At 53.5% G+C, this 21,516-nt stretch overlaps 1 protein-coding gene across 1 annotated transcript in view; it reads right to left on the minus strand.

Annotated features, from left to right (window-relative positions):
* IGSF21 (immunoglobin superfamily member 21) overlaps window positions 1–21,516 on the minus strand; it is a 234,872-nt gene that overhangs the window by 35,266 nt on the left and 178,090 nt on the right. Inside the window, exon 4 of the mRNA XM_032302870.1 lies at window positions 4,374–4,492. Coding sequence (XP_032158761.1) covers window positions 4,374–4,492 — 119 coding nt within the window. The remainder of the gene's footprint in view (window positions 1–4,373; window positions 4,493–21,516) is intronic.

Raw genomic sequence — 21,516 nt, forward strand, 5'->3', positions numbered from 1 at the left:
CTGCACCCCGAGGCCCGTGGAAACTGCGCGGTAGAATGTGCTAGATGCAGATTGAGTGGCGGAGGACGGGAGGCTGGCTCAGGAGCACAACTGTGCTGGGCTGGGGATGCATGCGGGGGCTGTGGGACGGGCCCCATTTCTCGTCTCCCTTTCCCCCACCGACTTAGGAAGTTTCCCTTGACCCCCAGATCAAGAAGGAAGCTGTCTTGCCCCACAGCTGGTGGCCACAGTCCTCAGGGTCCGTTGTCGGTCAAAGGAGACTCCAGCTTTCAACGGCCTCCCCTTGCTTGGAGGGAGCGTGTTGGTGCCTGCGTGTGTGGTTGTGTGTGTGTGTGTGTGTGCGATGAGCGTGTATGCCATGTCACAGGCCAAGGCAAGGAGCAGGTTATAGGGCTTCACGCCTGCCCTGAAATATATTCAAAGGAGTAGGTCCGGGAGGGGGAGGCAGAGTCACGCAATTTTCAAGTCTTTCTAACTGTGCCTGATGTGTAACCAGCATGGTCCCTATTTGTCGTGAGAGAGGTTATTCACTGAGCCCTCGGAAGGTGCCGGGCGCTGGGCTCAGGGAACTCTGTCCTGGGGATCATCTCATGGAATGGCCCCACCTTGGCCAAGCCACTTCTTCTCCGAGACTGGGTCTGGGCGACAGGTGCCTTGAGGTCTTTGCCTCCCCGGTTGATGTGGGCTGCTGGAGCACAGGAGCTGCACAGGGGACACACCCTCACAGTCAGACCCCTGTCTCTCCCAGAACACCCCACCCCCAACCTTCGGGTCTCGGTGAGCCACAGAAGGCATGCCGCTCTGCTGCTATGGGACGGGGACGGCCACAGCCCTGCAAGCCCAAGCAAGTCCTTTCCCTTCCCCGAGACTCAGCCTCCATCTGTGAGTTGGGGATGGCAGTAATCCCGACCCAGAGGGGCTGTTGTCAGCCTCAGGGGACACGCTCTACTGAAAGCACTCTGGACCTGGCGGAACCAGCGGAATGCAGGTGCGGCTGTCATTAGCAAAGCTGGGGTCTGTCCTCACTCCTCCCCTCAGCAGGAGACCAGGAAGAGGGGGCAGGCAGAGGGATGCGTTTCCCAGAACCAGGGCAGAGCTGGGTCCCTGTGCAGGGACTCAGTGCACGAAGCTGTGGTTCTCAGACTGGCCTGAAGCTCCTCAGAGTCATGAATGGTCGATGAGACTCCCAGCGGCAAGAAACAAGTGACCGCAGCTGTGCCCAGGAGCACACAGGCCTGAGACAATGGTACTAAAGAGGATAAAGTCCAACCTATGGAAATTTTTGGCTGCCTCATCTGGGCTAGGGGCTTTGCAAACATCACTCATTCATTCAAAGATTTATTATTTTAGAGAGAGAGTGCAGGGGATGGGGCAGAGGGAGAGAATCTCCAGTAGACACCCTGCTAAACACAGAGCCGGATGTCAGGCTCCCCCAACCCTGAGATCATGACCTCAGCCGAAACCAAGGGTCGAACCCCTAACCAACTGAGCTACCCAGGTGCCCTGCAAACTTTATTCAAATAAAAAAATCCTTACGACTACTCTAAAAGGTAGGCACCCTTGTCCCTATTTTACAGATGGGAAACTGAGGCCCAGAGAGGCTAATGAACACAATGATGGATCTGGGATTCTGCCCCAAACCTGTGTGTCCTTGTACAACAGGGATATAACATCTCCTGGCTCATGGGGATGTCGCCAGGATTCCATGAGACAATGGGCAAGAAGCCAGAAGCTCACGCACTATCAGGCACAGGCTAAGGACAGACAGTGGCTATGATGTCGGCTCAGCTGCAGCCTTGGTGAGCACGGGGGGACCTGCCCCATCAGGGGACAGCTGGGCTGGGGCGACCAATAGCAAGCACAGTGACCTCTATGCAGTGGGTCCATCAGAGGATTGGCCAAGATGGGTGAGTGCTCTTCCAGTAAGAAGCCTGCCCTCAGGTACCCTGAATCTCCAGAGGTCAGAGCCTTTCCCTGAGTCTGGGGCCACTGGGGGGTCCTAATCCCTCCCTGGTCTCCCCAACAGCCTCAGGCTCCTGCTCAGTAACTGGGGTCTCATCAGCTCTCTACTCCATCCCACATGGCTGCCACCTTCTGTTGGGAAGAGCCCAGAAGCTCACAGCTCCTTGCTGCCCAGACAATGAGAATGGAGGAGAAAAGTCTTGGCCAGCTGTGCCACAGAAAGAGAAAGGAGCACACCGTCTTGCTCAGCCAGGACCATCAGGCTATCTGTGCAGTTCTGGTCAGTCCCACAAGATCTCTCTGGGCCTTGGGTTCGTTGCCTGGCAGGAGGGATAGCGGACTTACAGACGTCAGAGCTAGGAGGGGCCTAAGAACCATCTGGTTACAAGTCCTCCTTGAATGGAGGAGAAGACAGAGGCCATGGGGGGAGAGCAACCTGCTCAGGGAGCTTTGGTGAATTCATGAGCAAGGTGGGCTTCCTGGTGGAGGTGGCTTTTGAGGACTCGGTCCTTGCTCACATAGAGAGAAGCCTCAGCGGGAGTGTCTCTACTGTTTCCAGGGGTGCAACAGCTGGTGTGAGAGGCAAGATGCCTGGCTTCTGGCCCCAGCACTGGGCTGCTATCCCAGGAGGATTTTGTGATCCTGGCTGTGCGACCCTAGGCAGGTTGCTTGCTTTCTCTGTGCCTCCATATCTGTGTCTGCAGAAAGGGGCTGATAATACTAGTACATATCCTCAGGTGGCTTGTGAGGACTGAATGACAGATAAAACATGGGAAGTACAGCCGGAAGACTCCAAGGGCTCTCCTTTGGTCCTCTGCCCAAACTAGCTGCCACCTCACCTGCAGACCCTCTATCCCATTACCCGTCTGATTTTCTGCCCAGGATTTGGCACTGTCCACGGCCTCTATGCGCGCTTTACACTTGGCTCATGCACCCGATACAATTCCCCAAGGACCTTGTCCTATCAAAGGAGATACCCTTACCTAGCACATAGTAGATGCTCAAGAAATATCTGATGGCTAGATGACTATGCACAGATCCCTCATCAGACTGGGAGCCCCTGGATGGTGCCCCCTGAGTTTTGTTCTTCACCAGATTCCCTGGGGTGACCAGCCCAGGGGCGGGCACCAAGAATGCTCCTTCGGTGAGGGGACGACTGCAAGAGGGAAGTTTTCCTGGCATGGCCACCTCCCTGCAGTAGCCCAGCCCCCAGGAAGCCAGAACTCGCCATGTGTTGCTGCTGCCGGAATCAATGTCCCTCTGGAGGTCTGGCCTTTGGAGGTTTTCAATTTCCCCAGAAGCGGAATCTTTCCATGGGGCCTTTATGCTTTCATTGATTGCCTGACTACGACAAGCTTTGTTTCTCTGGTAAGTATCATTTGATAAGAAGATCAGAGAACGCTGGAGCCCAGAATCAGGGCCAAGTCCCTGGACCACGGGCAGCGGAACTGGAGAGTGTGCCTGATGACAACGTCAGCGCCGACAGAGGCTTCTGAGATCGCTGGGAGCAAAGCCCTTGTTTGACAGATGGAGAAAGTGAGGCTGGGGTGGGGACAGCCAGAGACAGGCGCTCACATTACTATTCTCATCTTGCAGATGGAGAAATGGAGGCACAGATACAGGGTCAGACCCCAGGAGGCCCCACACGGAGTCCAGTGCATGCCCTCACCAATCACTTGATGTTTCGATGTTCCAGGAAAGGCCGAGGGAGGTCCAGGTTCAGGATCACTCTCTGTAGCTGTATGCACCGCCTCCCCCAGGGAGGATCCCAGATTGTCCTGTCCCCACAGGGGGACCCGCCACCCCTGCACTGTCCCCATGGGCATTTCTGTGAACTTAGCTCTTGGCTTCAGCCTGGAAAAATGCTCCCACAGCGGTCTTCACACTGCCCAGCCCCTCCCTCCCTGTTTGTCCTCACTGGGTCACAGGGCCCGGAGCTGGGGGTCCATGAATGATCCCTCGAACCTTCATCCCACCCCTGCTTATGACGTGGACACTGAGGTCTGCTGCCCCTCGGGAAGCCCTCATTCCTCATTCCTCTGTCAACTCCTTATTTGTCCCAGTCAGGGTGTCAGAGCTCCTCCAAAGTGCCCAGGCCATGAGGACCCAGGGACGAGGCCCGGCCCTGCTGTCCCGAGGGTGGGGGGTATCAGGGTTGGGAGAAGGGCTTCCTGAGAGGAAGTGGTAAGGCCACACCTGTCCTACCTTGGCAGGGCTGGTCTTCTCGCTCCTTGGAGGTGAGCGTGGGAAAGAAGAAGGTTCACGGCCTCCCAAGAGACACAGCAGCAGCTGGTTCCTGGGACAGCCCCTCCGTGCACGGGCGCACGCGCGCGCGCACACACACACACACACACACACACACACACAGCTCCTCGCTGTGACCCCAGGGGCAGGGGGGGCTCTGCACTCACCCATGACGTTGAGGAAGATGTTGCCCGAAGCCAGGACCACCTTCTCTCTCGTGGCACGGTCATAGATACCCACGTGGCATTCATAGGGACCATTGTCTGAGATGCGGACCTCGGGCAGCCTGGGGGAATGAGAGGGGCGGGATGAGGGCCGGTCATAGGGCCCTGGAAAGCACAGCACCCCCACCACCCCCAAAAGAGTCCCCAAGACTCACCGTTCAGCCTTCTGGACCGACCACGTGCTCCAGCGCTATGCTGAGGGGAGGGGGAGCAGCAACATTTATGGAGCACTGACTGTATGCCCGGCCCTGTGTTCGACACTTGGAGAGATGAAGGTGTGTGTGGGGGGGGTGTGTTCAACCGGAGTTGTATCTGGGCTCTTTTCAGTGTCTGTGAGTTGCAAACAGTAATGGTGCCCCCCACCCAGAGGGCCCCAGGTATGCCCGGAGTGAGAGGCACCTGCTGTGTGGCCCAGGCTCAAAGCTGAGCCCTAGCGGGTCACCTCACTCCGTCCTTCACCTAGGATCCCTATTCCCACCTCTTAAATATGGAAACTGAGGCTCTAGAGGAGGCACAGATGTCCCCTCGTCCACCACCACCGATATGGCTAATAAGACCCAGGATGGGAATTTGAATTCCTCTTTAGGTACTGAGTTCCTGTCCCTTTGGGTCCAGCCTTGGGGGCTTGAGAAGAAACACTAAACTTCTCATCTCCAAGGAGCCCCTGTCCCAGCAGATCAGCACTCCCAGTCCCTCAAAGGATGAGCCTATCCGAGCACAAAGAAGGGAGGAGCTAGTTCTGCCTGGGGTCCTCCGCCGGCTAGACCATTGCTGCATCAGGGAAATCGCTGGGTCCTCTGGCAAGTTCCAACCTTCTCTGGACCTAATCATGCAGCCAAAGGGGAGGCTCTTCTGGCCACAACCCAGAGGCAGTGGGGTCTCTGCTTTTGGGTCTTAGGTTGTCACACCGTAGCACAAAATAAAAAGAAGCTCACAGTCACGGTTACAGTCAAGGTCACGGTCACGAAATACTAGCCACCAAAGTGGCCCCTCAGTCCCATCAGAAAGGGGCAGTAGGGGAAGGAGAGGGTGGTGGTAAAGGGCATAGGCTCTGCCTGTGGGTCCCGCCTCCCCAAGGAGGGAGGTTCCTTCAATCCAGCTCTCTGCTCCCACCCTGAGGTGAGCGTGTCCGCTCTCTATTCAGCAGACCACCTGCTCCCAACAGCTTCTGCTGCGCACTCCAACCTCAGAGGCACTCTCTTCTGTCAGGTCCCCTGCCCCTATCTTTGTCTCCCAGCTCCGTTCCCTCCTGCCTCCGTGTCCCCCACACCTGAGCCCTCCGCCTGGGTTCCACGCTCTAGGCTCAGAGCAGAGCCCGCCACACATTAGCATAAGCAAACACCTTCATTTACATAGAATACACAGAGGTTGACATCTGGTCTACTGACTGTCATAAAAGAACTGGGAGATCTGATGTTTTTCATCAGGGAAACTTTGAAGGAAAGAGGCTGCCTTCCTTCCCTCCCCGCTTGCGGAAGAGCACCCTGTCAGCGGGAACAGCAGGGGACTGTGTCCCCTCGGGAGCTATTTTGTTTGCTTGTAACTCAGCTAGACTGGAAAAGCAGCCCCTCTATCCGGCATCGTTGCTGAGTGACAGTCACCTAGAGTGACATGTTTCGGTAACACTCACAGGTATCAGTTATACGGTAAGTGACTCGTGCAGGTGACATGTGTGCAGGTGACATGCTCAGGAGACAGCCCCCTAAAGAAAGAGGCTCAGGAGACACATGTAGCTGGCAGCCACCCAGGTGATGTAGAGGGAATGGTGACAGGGTTGGCACCCAGGTGGAAACGTGCAGGTAATTGCCATGTGGGTGGTGCACGCAGACATGTTTAGGGGAGAGCAACACAGGTGACATGTTTAGGTGCTATGCTGATGACATGCTCGGGGGACAGTAACATAAACAGTATGTTTGGGCGACTTGTGTCGGTGACACAGGGCAGGTGGTAGAAGACAGCTCAGGGGACACCTGGATTGGTGCTTTGCGAAGAAGGCAGCCTTCCCCTTAGGACTTTGTACAGACTCGGCTGTTCCTTCTCTGGGTTCCCTACCTCCTCCAACTGTCCCAGACCCGCTGGTGGACACTATGCTCCCTCTCCCCGACCACACTCAGTGGCCAAGTCCTGGGCGCTCCACCTCAAACCCATCCTGCCCTATAGGCACATCCCTCCTCCCCACCCTCCCAGCCACCACCTTTTCTCACTTGGAATGTGGGGCAGAGGTTTCCCTGGTTCTTCTGCCCCTGCTAATCTCCCTCCAAATCCATTCTGCAGGTCAAACCCAGATCTTTTCAAATGCAAATAGAATTAATGGCACTTCCTAACCTAAAGTCCTTCAGACTTCTCTCAGCTCTTGAAGATTAAGACTTGTATCTTTGTCCTGGCCAACAAGGCCCCCAGGGTTGCTCACTGCCACATCTCCAGCACCTTTTAGCCTTGCCTCCAGCTCCAACAGTGTTCTTTCCATTCCTCTCATTGCCAAGTGCCTTCTTGAAAAGTCAACTTCATTTTGGAATCACTTTAGATTGACAGGAAAGTTGCCAGAGAATACAGCATCCCCATACATCCCTCACCCGATTTCCCTCATTACGAACGTCTTAAACCACCGTTGTACTTTGTCAGATGAAGAAGCCAACGTTGATACATCACTATCAACTCAAGTCCAGACTCTTTCTGGATGTCCCTGGTTTTTCTGCCACTGTCCCTTTTCTGTTCCAGAACCCCACCCAGGACCCTTCAGAGGTGACCAAGGTACACTTAGCCCAGTGCCTTGTTTGATTCTGCACTCTTGTTTGCAATATTCTCTTTTCCTGGGAATGTTACATTTTCTTCCCCTGGCTGCCTCCTGCAAGTTTCAAAGGAATGGTCACTTTCTTAGTGACCATCTGGACCTGGTGAGTGTGGTGGATGATGGCCCCGATGGCCCTGATGAAGAGCCTCCCTGCACCCACGTCTCTGGCCAATCACCTTGCAGTTCCTCCCATCTAGGGGTGGAGTCTCTTTCCCATTCTTGGCCTCTTGACTTACTTTGACCAAAGGATGTGTAGGAGGGATGGTATGCAAATTCCAAGCCGAAGTCTCACAAGATCTCTCTCCCCTTGCTGCTCCCTTCCCCTCACTCCTGCTCTCTCTCCCTGCTTCCTCCCTGCGAACAAATCTCTGATGTAGACAAGCGCACACAGAGACATGGAGAGAGGGAGGTAGGTCCTAGATGGCCCAGCCATTCTAGCCAAGGTCAAAGGCAAGAATGAACCTAGCTAACCCCTAGGCTCATGAGCAATAATAATTCATGGTCATTGTTTTAAACGGTCCAGGTTTGGGATGGCCTGTTATGAAGCAGTCGTGAACCGATCCAGGAGAACTTGTCTAAATTGCCACTGATGACTTATGTCGGTGACTCTCTAAGATCCTCCTCCCTTGCTGGGAAGGCGGGGTCAGCCTCTGGTTTACCAGCAGGTCCCACGACCATGTGTGGTGCTTATGGTCATGGTCCGTACTCAACCAACATTCAGTACCTGGGTGGAAACCTTCCAGAAGGCTGTGGAGTGAGCATGGAGAACCCTATTTCCCTCTGTGCTGGAAAGCAGGTGCAGAGTCTCGTTCTTACCTGCCGATCCAGCAGCTTCCAGTGCACGGCTCGGATTTGGACCAAACGCCTCATCTGAGCTCGTGCGCTCAGTGCTAGCCTTCCAAAGTGGATTAAACAGCCTGGTGATCTCCTCTCCCCAGATCTGAGTGGCATTGATCTGCGTGCTGGATAAAAGGCCTTGCACAGAGAGTGGGGCCCTGAGGGGCTGGAGCAAGAAGACCAGCTCTCATCAGCAATGGGCTCCGATCAATAAACTATTAATAACTGCAAAGGTTTCTGGCAAAATCAGTGTAATGCAGTTTAGTGGCTGGAGTTTACCAACACTGACAGTGGCTCTGAAGGGCATGTAATTGTGTTTTTGAAAAACTAGACACAGAGATGGGGGGGGCACCGGCTGTCCCCATGGCCTCCGTGGCTCAGGTTAGGCCATGCAAGGGCTGCTTGCTGGGGCTTCTGCCAGACCCAGCGCCAGCACTAGTGTGTAAGCCTACTCTGTGCTACGTCCCATGTTGAGTCTTGGGGGTGAGAAGCCAATACAGAGATGCCAAGGATTTGGTTCCTGCCCCCGTGCCTTTGCCCAGACTATTATCTCTGCTTGGACCCCTCTTCCTTTCTTGTCCACATAGCCAGCCTCTAGCCAGCTTTCAAAGCCTATCCGGTGATCCTCTGCCTGTGCTCCCGCCCCATCAGAGGTTGACAAGGCGACAGAGAGTAATTCAGGAGTTTAGCTCAGAGCCAATGGGGCATCACGGTCCAATGGACTAGAATCCCCTGTATAATAGCAATCCTATGTACATAACATGACCAAGGTCAGAGAGGAAGCAGGTGGGTGCCATCACCTGAAAACAAGCCTGGCAGATGCCAGAGCTGGAGAATTGTCTCTGGGTCCCACCGCCCCCACCTGCCCCACCCCCACTGCTCCCAGGATCTTCTTTCAGCAATAGGCAGGTGAGTTTGAGCGTTCCGGTACCAGAATTTGCTTCCCTGCTCTAGAGCACATTTCTATTCTGAGCCCCACCGCTGTCCAGGTAATGAGAGCCATCTGCTTCCTCCCTGCTGGGAGAAACAGGATGGCCTTTTCTTTTCCTAAATTTCCTTCCTCCAGCTTCCGGTGGGCCCCCTCAATTCCGCTGACTGCAGTTCCCAAGCAAGTTGGGTTCACATTCTCCATGCCTGACCCGACTTCACAGCCTCCGCTCGCCTCTCCTTTCGTGGCTTTGTCTCTCCACTGGGAAGAGTCCCATATTTGCACAGAATGGAGGTGGTAGACTCAGGAACGGGGTGGGCAGGACAGGGAGGAAACAGAATGTGTCTTCAAGTTTCCCTTGCTGTATTGTTAGGGAATCAGGTGATCCAGTGAGACACATGTGCAGATATCAGAAAACTAAATGAATGAACGAGACCTGTACACTCAGAACAGAGGCTGGTGCAGGGTAGGTGCTTGTCGGTTTCTTCCCCTCACACCATTATATGATTACATTTTTAAACATTAAGCACTAGAAGCACCAGGCGCTGTCTGCACTGACTACGACTACCTAGACAAGAAGACAGGGCAACACTTTTAAACAGCAACATTGTAACACTATAAAACATCCTTTCTATCCAGTATGCCTACATGTCTCCATACTTCTTGGAAGAAGTCGGCTGGACGTTAATGAGGTTGCCCTAGGATCAAGGTCATCTTGACGAACTCCAGTCTTATCCTACCACATCTTATGGCTAGTACCGTGTGTTAGGTCTGGTTGTCCCTCTACTTCATACAGGTCTCTGGGATCCTCGCTTCTCAAAGGAATTTTTTGTTTGTTTGTTTATAACTTTGTCGAAGTATGATTGACAAACAAACTGTACACAAAGTTTACACATTTGATGGCTTTTGACATAGGGAGGTATCACTGAGGCCATTGCCACGATCAAGCTCATGAACATATCTGTCATCCCCTCCCCAGGTTTCCTGGTGTCCATTTGTAATCCCCCAGCCCCCCAACCCCTGATCTGCTTTCTGTGCTGTAGATCAGATCTCATAGGATTTCAGGTAAAGTGATTTTTTTCTATGAGGAAAGCGTGCGTGGCATTTAGGTATGTGCTTCTAACCCTCTTTCCTTCTCATCTCTCAGGAGAGAGGAAGTTGCAGGACAGGTGACAAGACACCTGCTCTTTTCCTTTTCTCCCTTCGGCCCATTCTGCTCTGTCCGCAACCTCGCCCCCTGTATTCTTTCCTGCCACCCCTCCCTGCCGGATGCCCATCCTCCAGGCCATCCACTCCCTACCCTCCTGCCAGAGTGACCTTATCATAGTGCGATCTGGCAGGTCCTTTTCCAAATTAGAACCTTCCCTGAGCTTCCATCCACTAGAGGATGAAGCCCAAACTCAGTGACACCGAGACCATTTCTGATCTGGCCCCAGAAAGGAAGGAGGGAGGGCTAGAGGGATGAAAGGGGCGTGTGGCCTCACATCTTTTGCCAAAATTCAACAATCAAATAAGAAGAGCTGTCGGAACCAAACTTCTATAATATGCCCTATTTAAAAAGCATTTTGTAATTCAGATGTCTTCATTTATATATACACAGTACCTCATTCTGGGCTAATGGAGAAGATTCAGGTAGCGATTGGTCCTGTGAGGCTTTGCTTTAATGAAGAGAGGAGAGATCCTTTTCATTTGTGTAACCATTGTTTGCATGGAAACAGAGCTTCTGAAGGGCTGGGAAATCGTTCCTTCTTGCAAGTAGGTTAAACACACCCCCCCTGCAATCTTATTAGCCTAGTGCTTGCTCTCATCCCCGCTGGAAAGATCTCAAGTGGGAAGTAATGAAGTTTTACTGTTTGTGCATCTGTCATGCCTCCCTGATTGGCTGCACAGCCCCCGGGGCCCAGATCTTTTTCTCTCCCTCCCTCAAACACCTGCTTACTCTCCAAGTTCAGGGTTATGCTCCCGCAACGCAGGGGTAACTATTGCAGCATACCGGCTCCATCTCTACAGAGCCTTGAGGCAGGGCTGAAAAAAAAAAGGCCATAAAGTCTCTGGCAGCCGTGGGTGCTATTGGGATGTTTGCTAATAAGGCACTTGGAAAAGGTTTGCTGCCCTCTGGGAAAGGCAGTGCAGGAATTGGCTCCGCCCCCTCCCTCACACCTAAGCCATTTGCAAAACCTGCCTGGGAGTCCGTGGCCAGTTTAGGTCTGTTTGTTTGACCAGTGGCCCAGGTGTGCACCTGTTCAGCCAGCTCTGGCTGCTACCCTTTCCTAGTTGCCCTCGATCCTTCTGACTTTCCCCTCACAGCCCTGGGGGCTGCATGAATCCCCCCCGCCCCACCCCAGAACTAGGAAATGGACTGGCTACCAGGGATAGCATTTTGGCAACTGGCCAACCTGCGACAGTTACCAGGGAGAGATGAGAAAGGGCCTTGTCTTGGGTTGGGATCCTCTTCTGGAGACTTTGGGAGGGTACATGGGTACAGACCTCAAATTTGAATGTACTCAATTGCCCAGGGTCTGGTTGAGATGCAGATTCGAGTAGGTCTGCACAGAGCCTGAGAGTTTCTAACAAGCTCCCAGGTGATGCTGTTGCTACTGGCCAGCAAACTCCATCTCGGGTTCTCAGTCCTTCTCCCTCCCCTGTAGATCCATCCATCTGTTTGACCCTGCCCTCCCCCACCAGACACACTGGGTGGTCCCCTCCCATTGGCTTCACCAAACCCCAGATAGCAAGTGTAGAGCTTGGAAATCCTTGACACATGCGTGTTCCTGGTGAATACCGTTGAGTAGAAATTATCAGAGAAGAGATTTTGCCACTCTTTAAAGCACCAGGGGCTGCCAAAAAGCTGGCCACACACAGAGCGTGGCCTCCATCCCTCTCACGCTGCTCTGACTCAGTGCCGAATCTCTCTCTGCCCTCCTGAACCAGACCCTGCATCTCTTCCCTGTCTTCCAGCTTCTGAAAGAGATGATGGCTTTCCTGGTCCCCCCGGGAGGTGAGTCTAAACTCAAGGTCATCCCGGAAGGTGCAACCCAGACCCTAGACCGAGATCAAGAGCAAGTGGGGTCCCATTCTACGCGGTGGGAACTTGGCTAATGTGGCCGGAAGTGATAAGGCCTGAGCCATCCATCATGAATACATTTGAGGGGGGAGAGAAGTTCCCACCCCAGTGGGATGGGGATGAAAATTCTGAAACTCGGGAGCAATGCCCTTGCCTCTTTTGGGTCGATTTCTGGAGTTTCTCCTCCAGCGAGCCCTTGATAGGCGCAGACTGCCGAGATGTTTCCTTTGGGCAGGGGTGGGGGGCCACAGGGACTGCGTACTCAGAGATGCTGGTGGAGGAAGGAGACTTGCTCAAACTAAGGGGATCGTCCCATGTGCACAGAATGTACATGGAGGAGGCTGGCGCTTTGTTCCTTTAATATCAGATTTCTCAATCCAGCCTGGTCGCTTAACCAGAGCGACCAACTAGTCCTGGTTTGTGCAAGACTTTCACCGTTTCAGCACTGACATTCCCAAGCTCCAGAAGCCCTTCAGCTCCAGGCCAATCAGGCTACGGCTCACCTTCTCTTTGACAAATGAGAAAACTAAAGAGAGAGGAGAGATCTGCCCTAGGCCAGACAGCAGTCAGCGGCAGATCAAGGATGGGGAGGCCAGGCTACCTGTGTCGGCTGATCCAGAGAGGGACCTGGGCAACAGGCTACCAACGGTCCCCCACATGGGAGTCTTGAGGATTGTAGGAGCCTTACAGACCCCTCACCTGGGGCCCATAGGGGCGGCCCCTGAACTGTGGCTGCTTTGAACCCGAGGCCTCAGTGAATCGGGAGCTCCATGAGCCCGAACTCCCTGGTGCTCTTTTCACAAGACAAAGCCTGAGAGTTTGGGTCCAACTGCTCCTGCCCCCAACCGAGCAGGGGAAGGACCTGTCAGAATTGCTCCTTGGGGCAGGAAGCCTCCAGCTGCTCCCCAACCCCTTCCAGCCACTCCCCACCCCCCCACCCCTGGGGAGCCAGTCAAGGGTCCAGTCAGCCTAAATGTGGGGACATTTGAGTGGCACACTTAGGGGTGAACAGGCTGTCTCTAATTAGGGGCCTCGGGGACTTGGAGGGAAAGGGAGGGAGCTCTGGGCAGGAGGCCTAGGGCTGCTAGAAAAGCCCCTTAGCTAAGGGCCTAGCCTGTGTCTTGGCACTGAGAGTTTCATTACCTTCTTCCTTATGTGTTTTTCCCCTTTCTTTCCAGAAACTGCCTGAACTCTTTTTTTTTTTTTTTTCCAGGGCCTTTGAAAAGCCATTAGTGAATTTCATCCCCCTTTCAATCTGAAAATGGTTTCCATCATAAAACCTCTCAGTGGGTGCAAAACATCTGTGGTTTCCAATCAAATGCAGGGCTGCTGGGTGGTGGTGGGGGGATCATGGGGAGGGTTGGCAAAGGAGGGGGAGAAGTTCCAGAACATGCCAGTCCCCTCCTGCCCTCTGGCTTCCCTCCACAGTCCCGGGAGTCTGGACCCAGCTCAGGCCCTGCCTGGCCCCAGAATCTGTGGGTTGGCAATTCTGGCCATGAGCTTTGGAGGTGGTGTAACTGGGACCTAAGGGCTGTGGGTGTGTGGCCAGCCCCTCACTCTAGCGACAGTGAAGGGAGGGGACCCAGGTGAGGCCCCATTCTGCCCCTGCATTGCCTTTCCAAGGGGAGGGGTTTCTCTCTCACCGGCCCGCCCCTGAGCCGCACCCTGCGACGTTCTAGAACTTCATTCCCTTCCTCCGAGACTGGAGGTGCTCGCGGTCACGCCAACCCAGCTGAGGCTCCCAGGTTGGTGTGATGTCAGACAGGTCACTATCTTCTGCAGCTGGACTGTAGGAAGCCTTTGCTCTGAGGCTCACAGCGGGTCACTGTGCAAGGCTCCCTCATTCCTGCCTAGAGGAGTGCTCCAGAAACGGCAGCCGGGATCTCCCAGTGGGCGCCCTCCGAATGACCTGTCTCCGAGGTGGGAAAATGTCTCTCAGAATCAGATTTGATCTTCCCATGTTGCGTTCTCAAACAAAAATCCACAGAGCCTAGCCTGGGATCCCTCGATCACCCATACCTGGGAAGTTAGTAATGAGCCCCTGGATGCTGACAGATCTGGGCTCACTGGCCCCGGCCGCTCTGGCCCTTGATGCCCGGTGGGTGGAAGGTAGGGAGTTGGGGGGGCGGAGGTCACTGCCCCAGCCATCCTGGCCTTTCCCACCCTGTTCAGCTGCTACCCTGAGCTTCAGCCACAAGCCCACTCCCATCCCCCCTCCCGCTCTGTCCACCCCATTTTCCTGACTCTCTGGTCAGCTGCCTTCCCCTCCCCAGTCCTCCCCTTCTGACCAACCCCCACACTCTCCCTCCCCTTCCTCTCATGGCCTCTCCTCCCCAGCCTCTTGCTGCTGCCATGGAAACCACTTCCTCCTCCAAGCCCTGATTGATCTGTTTCTCATGGTCTGGCATGCTCCAGGCAGGGTCTGGGTGGCGAGGGAGGCAGCAGTGGGAAGACCAAAAGGCTCAGGATGTCCCTTCCACCTGTCTTCACCCCATGCCATCCCAAGCGCAGCAGACACAGGGCATGGGACAGGTGCCGCCTGGAAAGACTGGACAATGGGAAACCAGAAACCAGGCTGCGGGCCAAAGGGACCTCAGACAGAGCAATTAAAAGCGAGGAAGAAGGCTGGGGGCTCATGGCTGTCCCGCTGCCTCCTTTCTATCCCTGTGGATGCTTCACTTTTTAACAGAAATCCCTGCCTCTCTGTCTTTGCCTCTCTTCTTGGCGGTGGTGAGAGTGGGCATCAGGAAGATCCTGAGTGTCTTGGAATCAGGACTGCCTTCAGTAGGAGCAGGAAGCCATAGAAAGTGGCCATTTCGGGGGTCTGCGCGCTTCCTGGCTCCAGTGATCACTCTGGTCTTGTTCGATGAACACGGCTGCACCCCAGAGACTGGGAGACTCTAGATCATGCATGCCTCATTCATCTCTGCGTGTCAGTGGTTCATTGAGCACCTACTGTGTGCAAGACCCAGTGCCGGGCACTTTGCACACTCGTCTCTTTCAACCCTCACAGAAGCCCTTTGGAATAAGAGAATAATAGTAATAATAAAGCCTCCTGTGTGCCTGGTACTCCCAGTTTTATCATGCGGAAGTGAGTGATCTGGGACAAGTTATTCAGGATCTGTGCCTCAATTTCCCCACTTGTCAAGCTCAATCTTCACAACAACCCCATGAGCTAGGTATTAGTAGCGTCATCCAAAATTCACAGATAAGGACACTGAGGCACAGGGATGTTGTTTAGAATTTGTTGATGCTCACTGAGCCGGAGGACATCAGCACTGGGGCTCGAACCCTGGGAACGGGGCCCCAGAGTCGATGCCCTAAAGTCCCATGCTCATTGCCTTTCAAGGTGGGAGTGACACAGGCTTCTGCAAGGTCACTGGCCAACAGCGGGGCAGAAGGAAGCTCCTGCAGACTGGAACGAGAGGGGAGGGAGGAGCAGGACGAGTGAGCGCTCGCAAGAAAACAAGGCAGCCGACTGTGCAGCGGAGCAATGGTCTCGGCTCTGGGCCTCCTGCTGGCGAGGCAGCGCACGGCCTGGCTCTGCCTTCTGGGGACCGAGGGTGGAACCCTTCATCTGCAGGGACCCCATTTTTCCTGGAAGCGAAGTCCAGCAAGAACCTATCACATGGGTCCTTCTACTATGGGATTGGAGTGACCCAGAGGTCCATACCTTCAACCACAGTTTGACAAAAGGATCAGAAAAAAGCTCCGAGTCATGGTGCTTGACCCTGGGACGAGCAGGCGGCATACGGAGGCGCTATAATTCAGAGAGGCTTTGTGGGCCAGGTCCCAGCCAGTCGGGCTCTCTGGCGTGGCTGTCAGTCAGCCCAGCCTCCTGCAGGGACCCAGCTGGGGGAAATATCCTCAGAGTCCAAGATGGACTCAACAGCCAGCAACGTCCTATCATTTGAGACCTGCCACCACCCAGCGAGATCAAAATGACAAACCTCTTTGCAGATTAGGAAACTGAGGCCCAGACAGGCCAAGCAATTTGGTGAAGGTCATGCGGCCGATGCTGGGAAGAGCGGGGGCCGGGGTGCAGATCTGTCTGGTTCTGGGAGTCCAGCGAGAGGACAAAACCTGTGACAGCGGCCTGTGGCTCCGTCTCTCCTCTGGGATGGCCCCGGGGTCACTCAGAGCAGGACCAATTACCCTGGTTGAGTAAAGCAAACCTGAACCTACCCTGCAAACCTGCAGCTGGGCCTGGGGCCTTGCAGGAGGGCCGATCCCAACAGGTCAGCTGATGGGTGACCCGAGGCCGAACCCGATTCCTGCTGTTTCATCAAAGCTGAACTAAAAACAGCCTTTGCCCTGGTTGTGGAAAATTGAAACTCACAGCTCCCTCTTAAGGCTCTTAAACAGGTCAGCCCGCCAAAAGACCCAATCCTTCAGTCTGGGTTCTCTTAAAAAGTAGGGCAGGCCAATTATGTTTTACTGTCCTGAGCCGTGTGGGGCTGAGTGTGGGGAAGGTCAGGCCAGGGCGCCTGGGGCTGCCGGCAGATGGGAGACAGAGGAGACAGCCAGCCTCTCCCATCAGCCTCTTTGTCAAAACAAAATTAAAACACCCGGACTCTTGCTGGCACCGAGATCCCATCCAAGGTAATAGGTATTTATCTTAGCGGGTTCAGTTTTGGGCTCGATGCCATGAGGATGTGGAAACTGGAAGGTGTCTTGTTCCCTGCTCTGTCTCTCGCGCCAGTGCCGCGCCTGGCACCGAGAAGACATTCTAGAACAATCTCTCCATTCAGACCTTCATTCAGTGTACATTTATGGAGTACCTACTATGTGTCAGGGCCTGTCTGAGGTGCCAGGATCCCGCTGGGAACCATACAGAACCATACAGTGTGAGCTTTAAAAAAAATAGCATGTCGGTGGCTATAGGTGTATGAAATAAAGACAGGCCAGGTTAGAGCATGCTGGGAGTGGAAGTAGGGGTTCAAATTTTAAATATTAAATTGCAGGGTGGTCACGGGGGGGCGACACTTGAGCAGAGACCGAAGGAGGGGGGTGAGCGAGCCGTGTGGACACTGGGGGGAAGAATGGATGCAGCCGACGACCGCTGAACCGACATTAAGCACCACAGATTCTGCCGGGCACGTTTACATTCATCATCTCCTTGTGAATTCCTTGGACCGACTTTATGAGATGAACGACGGGTATGTAAATTACCATTGAAGTAACAGAAGCTCAGAGACAAAGTCAAAGACAAAGTCTCCTCCTCATAGGCTTACCTTCTGTGTCAGGAAGTTAAACAATTCAACAGCTCCTCTCTTTCCATAGCAATAGAACCCCTGATAGCTGATCACATGGCTGCCTGAAATAAAGACTACATTTCCCAGCTACCCCCAGAGCAGGGGTGGTCATGTGACTATATTCCAGCCAATGGGATGGAAATAGAGGCGTTATATACAGAGTTCTGAAGGATCCTTAAGGGCAAGGGGGTGTGTCCTTCTCCTTCCACTTCCTGGTCCTCCTGGCTGGAACCTAGTCCCAACAGCTGGAGCTGAAGCAGCCTTCTTGGACTTTGAGGCGACCTTGAGAATGGAGGCCATGCACAGTGGAGCTTCAGGAGTGAAGGAGCCAGAATCCCTGACACTACAGAACAGCCCACATGCTCTGGACAGGCTACAGAGGCTCTCAGAAAAAAAAGAAACTTTTATCTAGTTTAAGATACATTTACTTTGGGTTTTTGTTACATGTAGCCTAAATGAATACTAACTGATACAGTTTCAGACAACAGAAAGCAGATGGACTCTGGGGAACAGACAGAGGATTCCTTCCCTTAAATCCAGCCACCCCTGATGGCGGTAGATTGCTATAATTTGGAAATAAGTGGTAAAAAGGCCAAATCATCAACTCTTTAAAGAAAAGCCAACAATAAAGATACAGATGTGCAATCTCCTAATTTTCAAAAGTTTGCCATTGATTTAATTTTTAAAATTTTAATTAAAAAAAATAATAAAAACCTCAGGATTGGCCACACCGAACTTGTTTAGTGGTTGGCTTTGGCCCGTGTGCCCCCAGTTTGTGAGCAAGACGCCATCGGAGGAAGGACTTACAGGACAAACCTAAGTGAGTGGCAGAGCTAGGACTGTCAGACTTCAGCTGAGCCTGCCAGGAAGGACTTGGGGAGGCAGACACCTACCTGACCACTCCCCGCAAGCCTTTCTGGGTTTGAGCTCCTGGAGCGGGCACTTGGATTTCCACCATGGCCGAACCGACATGGTGCTCAGCCAAAAACACACACACCCTTTCTCAGTGGACACAAGGCCCACAGAAGTGAGCAGTGACTTGGCAGCTTGGAGCATTTTAATGGACACATCACTCTCAACCAAAGTCTCTACCATCTGTTCATTGTGCTAATTGCCAGTGTAAAGAGGAGCTGTGTTCTTGGTGGTGGTGTTGGGAAAGTGAGAAAGAGAAATGGAGCCACTGTCCACCCACCTGTGAGGTTGGGGCAGGTGGGGATGTGCAGAGATCTCCCCCACACCCACAGCAATATCATTCCATGGTTGGCTTGGCCCAGGACAGTGCCAGCAGCTGGGTGTGGGGTGACCCCCAATCCTGGTCTGGGAAGATGGATCTTCCCAGAGTGATAGAGTCAACATGCCTGCCCCCCAGCTCTGGAAAAGGCCTTGAATTTTCCAGGTGACCTGTCCTTGCACATTGTCCAGACCCACTGTCAGCAACTTTGAGAATACTATGGGCACCAAAGACAGCGGTGCTCAGGGCATGGACCCTGGAGCCTGGCTCTGAACCCCAACTCCTCCACCGACCAACTGTGTGACTATGAGCAAGTTACACCACCACTCTGTGTCTCTGTTTTCCCACCTTAATATTCAGGACAATAATAGTACCTTTCCTGTGGGCTTTGGGCTTTCGGAGGGACTAAATGAGAGAGCACACAGGCAGAGAGCAGAGTCTGCCCCCGAAGCCACCTTTCTGTTCTCATTCCCATCATCAGCACGGATGTTCATGCTGCTTGTCCCTCACTTGGCTCTCCTCTGCTGCTCCTTGAGAGGCCTGGGTAAGGATGCAGACTCATGCCCAGAGACCAGGTGGGAAAAGCATGTTCTGGAACACAGAGCCATGGGGGCAGGGGCAAGTAGAGAATGTGGCTGGGTGCTACTCTTGACACTCAAGACCAAACACTGAGGATTCATTTTCTCCAGTGGGTTTTGGATGTTCCAGGCTTTGTCCTGGCCTTGAGGTCTCTGGAATCTGGTGGTTCTGATTCTCAGAGCTAAGGAGTAGCTTCATGGCCAAAAGCACAGGTGGTGGCATCTGAAGGAGGTCCTCTGATGTCAAATCTCAGCTCTGCCACTTGGAAGCTCTGCGACCTTGGGCTGGTTGCTTACCCTCTCTGGGTTTCTGCCTCCTGATCTGTTAAAAGGACTAATATAATACCTGACCCCCAGGACTGCAGTGAGGGGTGTGATAATAGGAAATGAAAAGATGAAATGTTCTTTCCCTGTTCACAGACCCTGGAGGAGAGGGGTGGATGCCGGTTCTGAAAAAAGTTGGCATGAACAATACCACCATTGATTGAGAAAGCACTGGCTCCAAGTACCCACTTATTCCATTTCGTAATTGTCACCAAGACCCAGAGGGGAACTGGAGGCTCGGTGATGTTCTGTAACCTGCTTGAGGTCACAAGGAAAGGCAGTGGTGCCGAGAGATGTCATCAGTCCTGCAAAGTGGAACAAAGGGTGGGCTCCGTCCTTGAACATGAGCTCCACAAGTTAACCTCTCCACCTGTGTCCCCAGGACCCAGAAATTTGCTAGGCACATGTCGGTGGTCAGTGTGCTTGCTGAATAATAATACAGAACACACAGCACTTAGAGTGTGCCAGACACTGTTCTAAATTATCACTTACACCTACCAACCCACCGAATCCCCTGATCACCCTGTGGTTGTTATTATGCAGTTACTAAATATATATATGATCTCAGCTCCATTTTATAGCTGAGGGAGCTGAGGCACAGAGATGTTAAGTAACTTGCCAAAAGTCACACTGAAACTCACTTTCTGGCTTTTCAGAAAGCCATGCCCCCTGCTGAGGAAGAGGGGATGATGGCAGCTCTGCTCTCATGGGGTCCAAGGTCTCCAGGGCTGTGGACTACCACAGCTTGGCACCACTGCCTGGCAGAGCCCAGGGCCCAGTGACTGGCATAGATTGAGGACCCCAAGGGAGCCCCAATGTACCTCTGTCTCAGGCTCACTCTGTGTCTTGGTTTTCCATCAGGGTCCCTGACTTCCAGAAAGTGAGCCTGAGAGGCAAGCAGGAATCTCTGCACTCTGGAGTGTAGCAAGACTTTGTGCACCCAACCTCACACACACTGAAAGACTTTTCTGTTCCAGGTACCATGCTGGGGGCTTCTACATAGGATCTTGTTAAATATCCAGTGCATCTATCCATTCCTTTATCCATCCATCCATCCGTCCATCCGTCCATCCGTCCATCCATCCTTCTATCTCTCCATTGATCCATTCATCCTTCTATCCTTCCTTCCATTCATCCATCCATCCATCCTTCTACCTGTCTATTCTTCTATCAGTCCACCCAACTATCCGTCCATCCGTCCATCCGTCCGTCCGTCCATCCGTCCATCCATCCGTCCGTCCGTCCGTTTATCCAACACTCATCCATCCATCCATTCAATCATCATTCATCCATCTAACAAGTCCACATTAAGTGTCTACCATGGACCACTCAATGTCCTTGATGTAAACATCATCACTCCCACTGTCCACATGAAGACAGGCCTCTGGGAAGTTACAGAATGGGCCCTAGTGCTGGGCTGATCCAAACTGATCTCTAGCAAGAACAATATTATCAAACCCTGGATTCAAGTGTGGCCGGGCTTGCTGGCTGGAGTCAGAGTTTCCCTCTTTTCTGGGCTCCAGGTGGACCAAGGTGAGCCAGCTTGCTGGCCTACAGACAGCTCTCAGCCGACAGTGGCATCGTCTCCTTGGGGCTGAGTGGGAATAGCCTGGGAGGGTGTAGACAGACCAGAGCAAACGCTCCCCACTGCTGTGATCCTGCTCACACGGTGCTTCCACTCTCCCCTGCCTTTGCTCCCACAGATCTCTGGATGCCCTGCTGGCCTTCGCCCCTGCTGTGCCCCTGAACTGGAAAGCTTTCCTCTTATTTCTTTGGCCATCTCCCACCAGGCATGGTCTCTGATAAACCATCCAAGCCCCATACCACCCTGCACCTCTGTCCGCCAGGCCAGGTAGATGCTTGCAGACTCCTGGGGTCCCTACCAAGCTAAGAGTGCCTCCTATAGCTCAAGAAATGTGTCTTAATGCCACCAGAACTCCTAGCTGCTCTCCGGGGCCTGATGCTCACCAGTGTCTGTGCAACTACTGAGAGACAGAATGGTAGAGGAATGGGCTCAAACCACCCCAGCGGGGTTCTGGCTCTGCTAGTCATTCTCTGTGTGTCCTCAGGCAAGGCAC

Source organism: Mustela erminea, chromosome 10 (genome assembly GCF_009829155.1).
Source record: "Mustela erminea isolate mMusErm1 chromosome 10, mMusErm1.Pri, whole genome shotgun sequence".
Taxonomy (NCBI): Eukaryota; Metazoa; Chordata; class Mammalia; order Carnivora; family Mustelidae; genus Mustela; species Mustela erminea.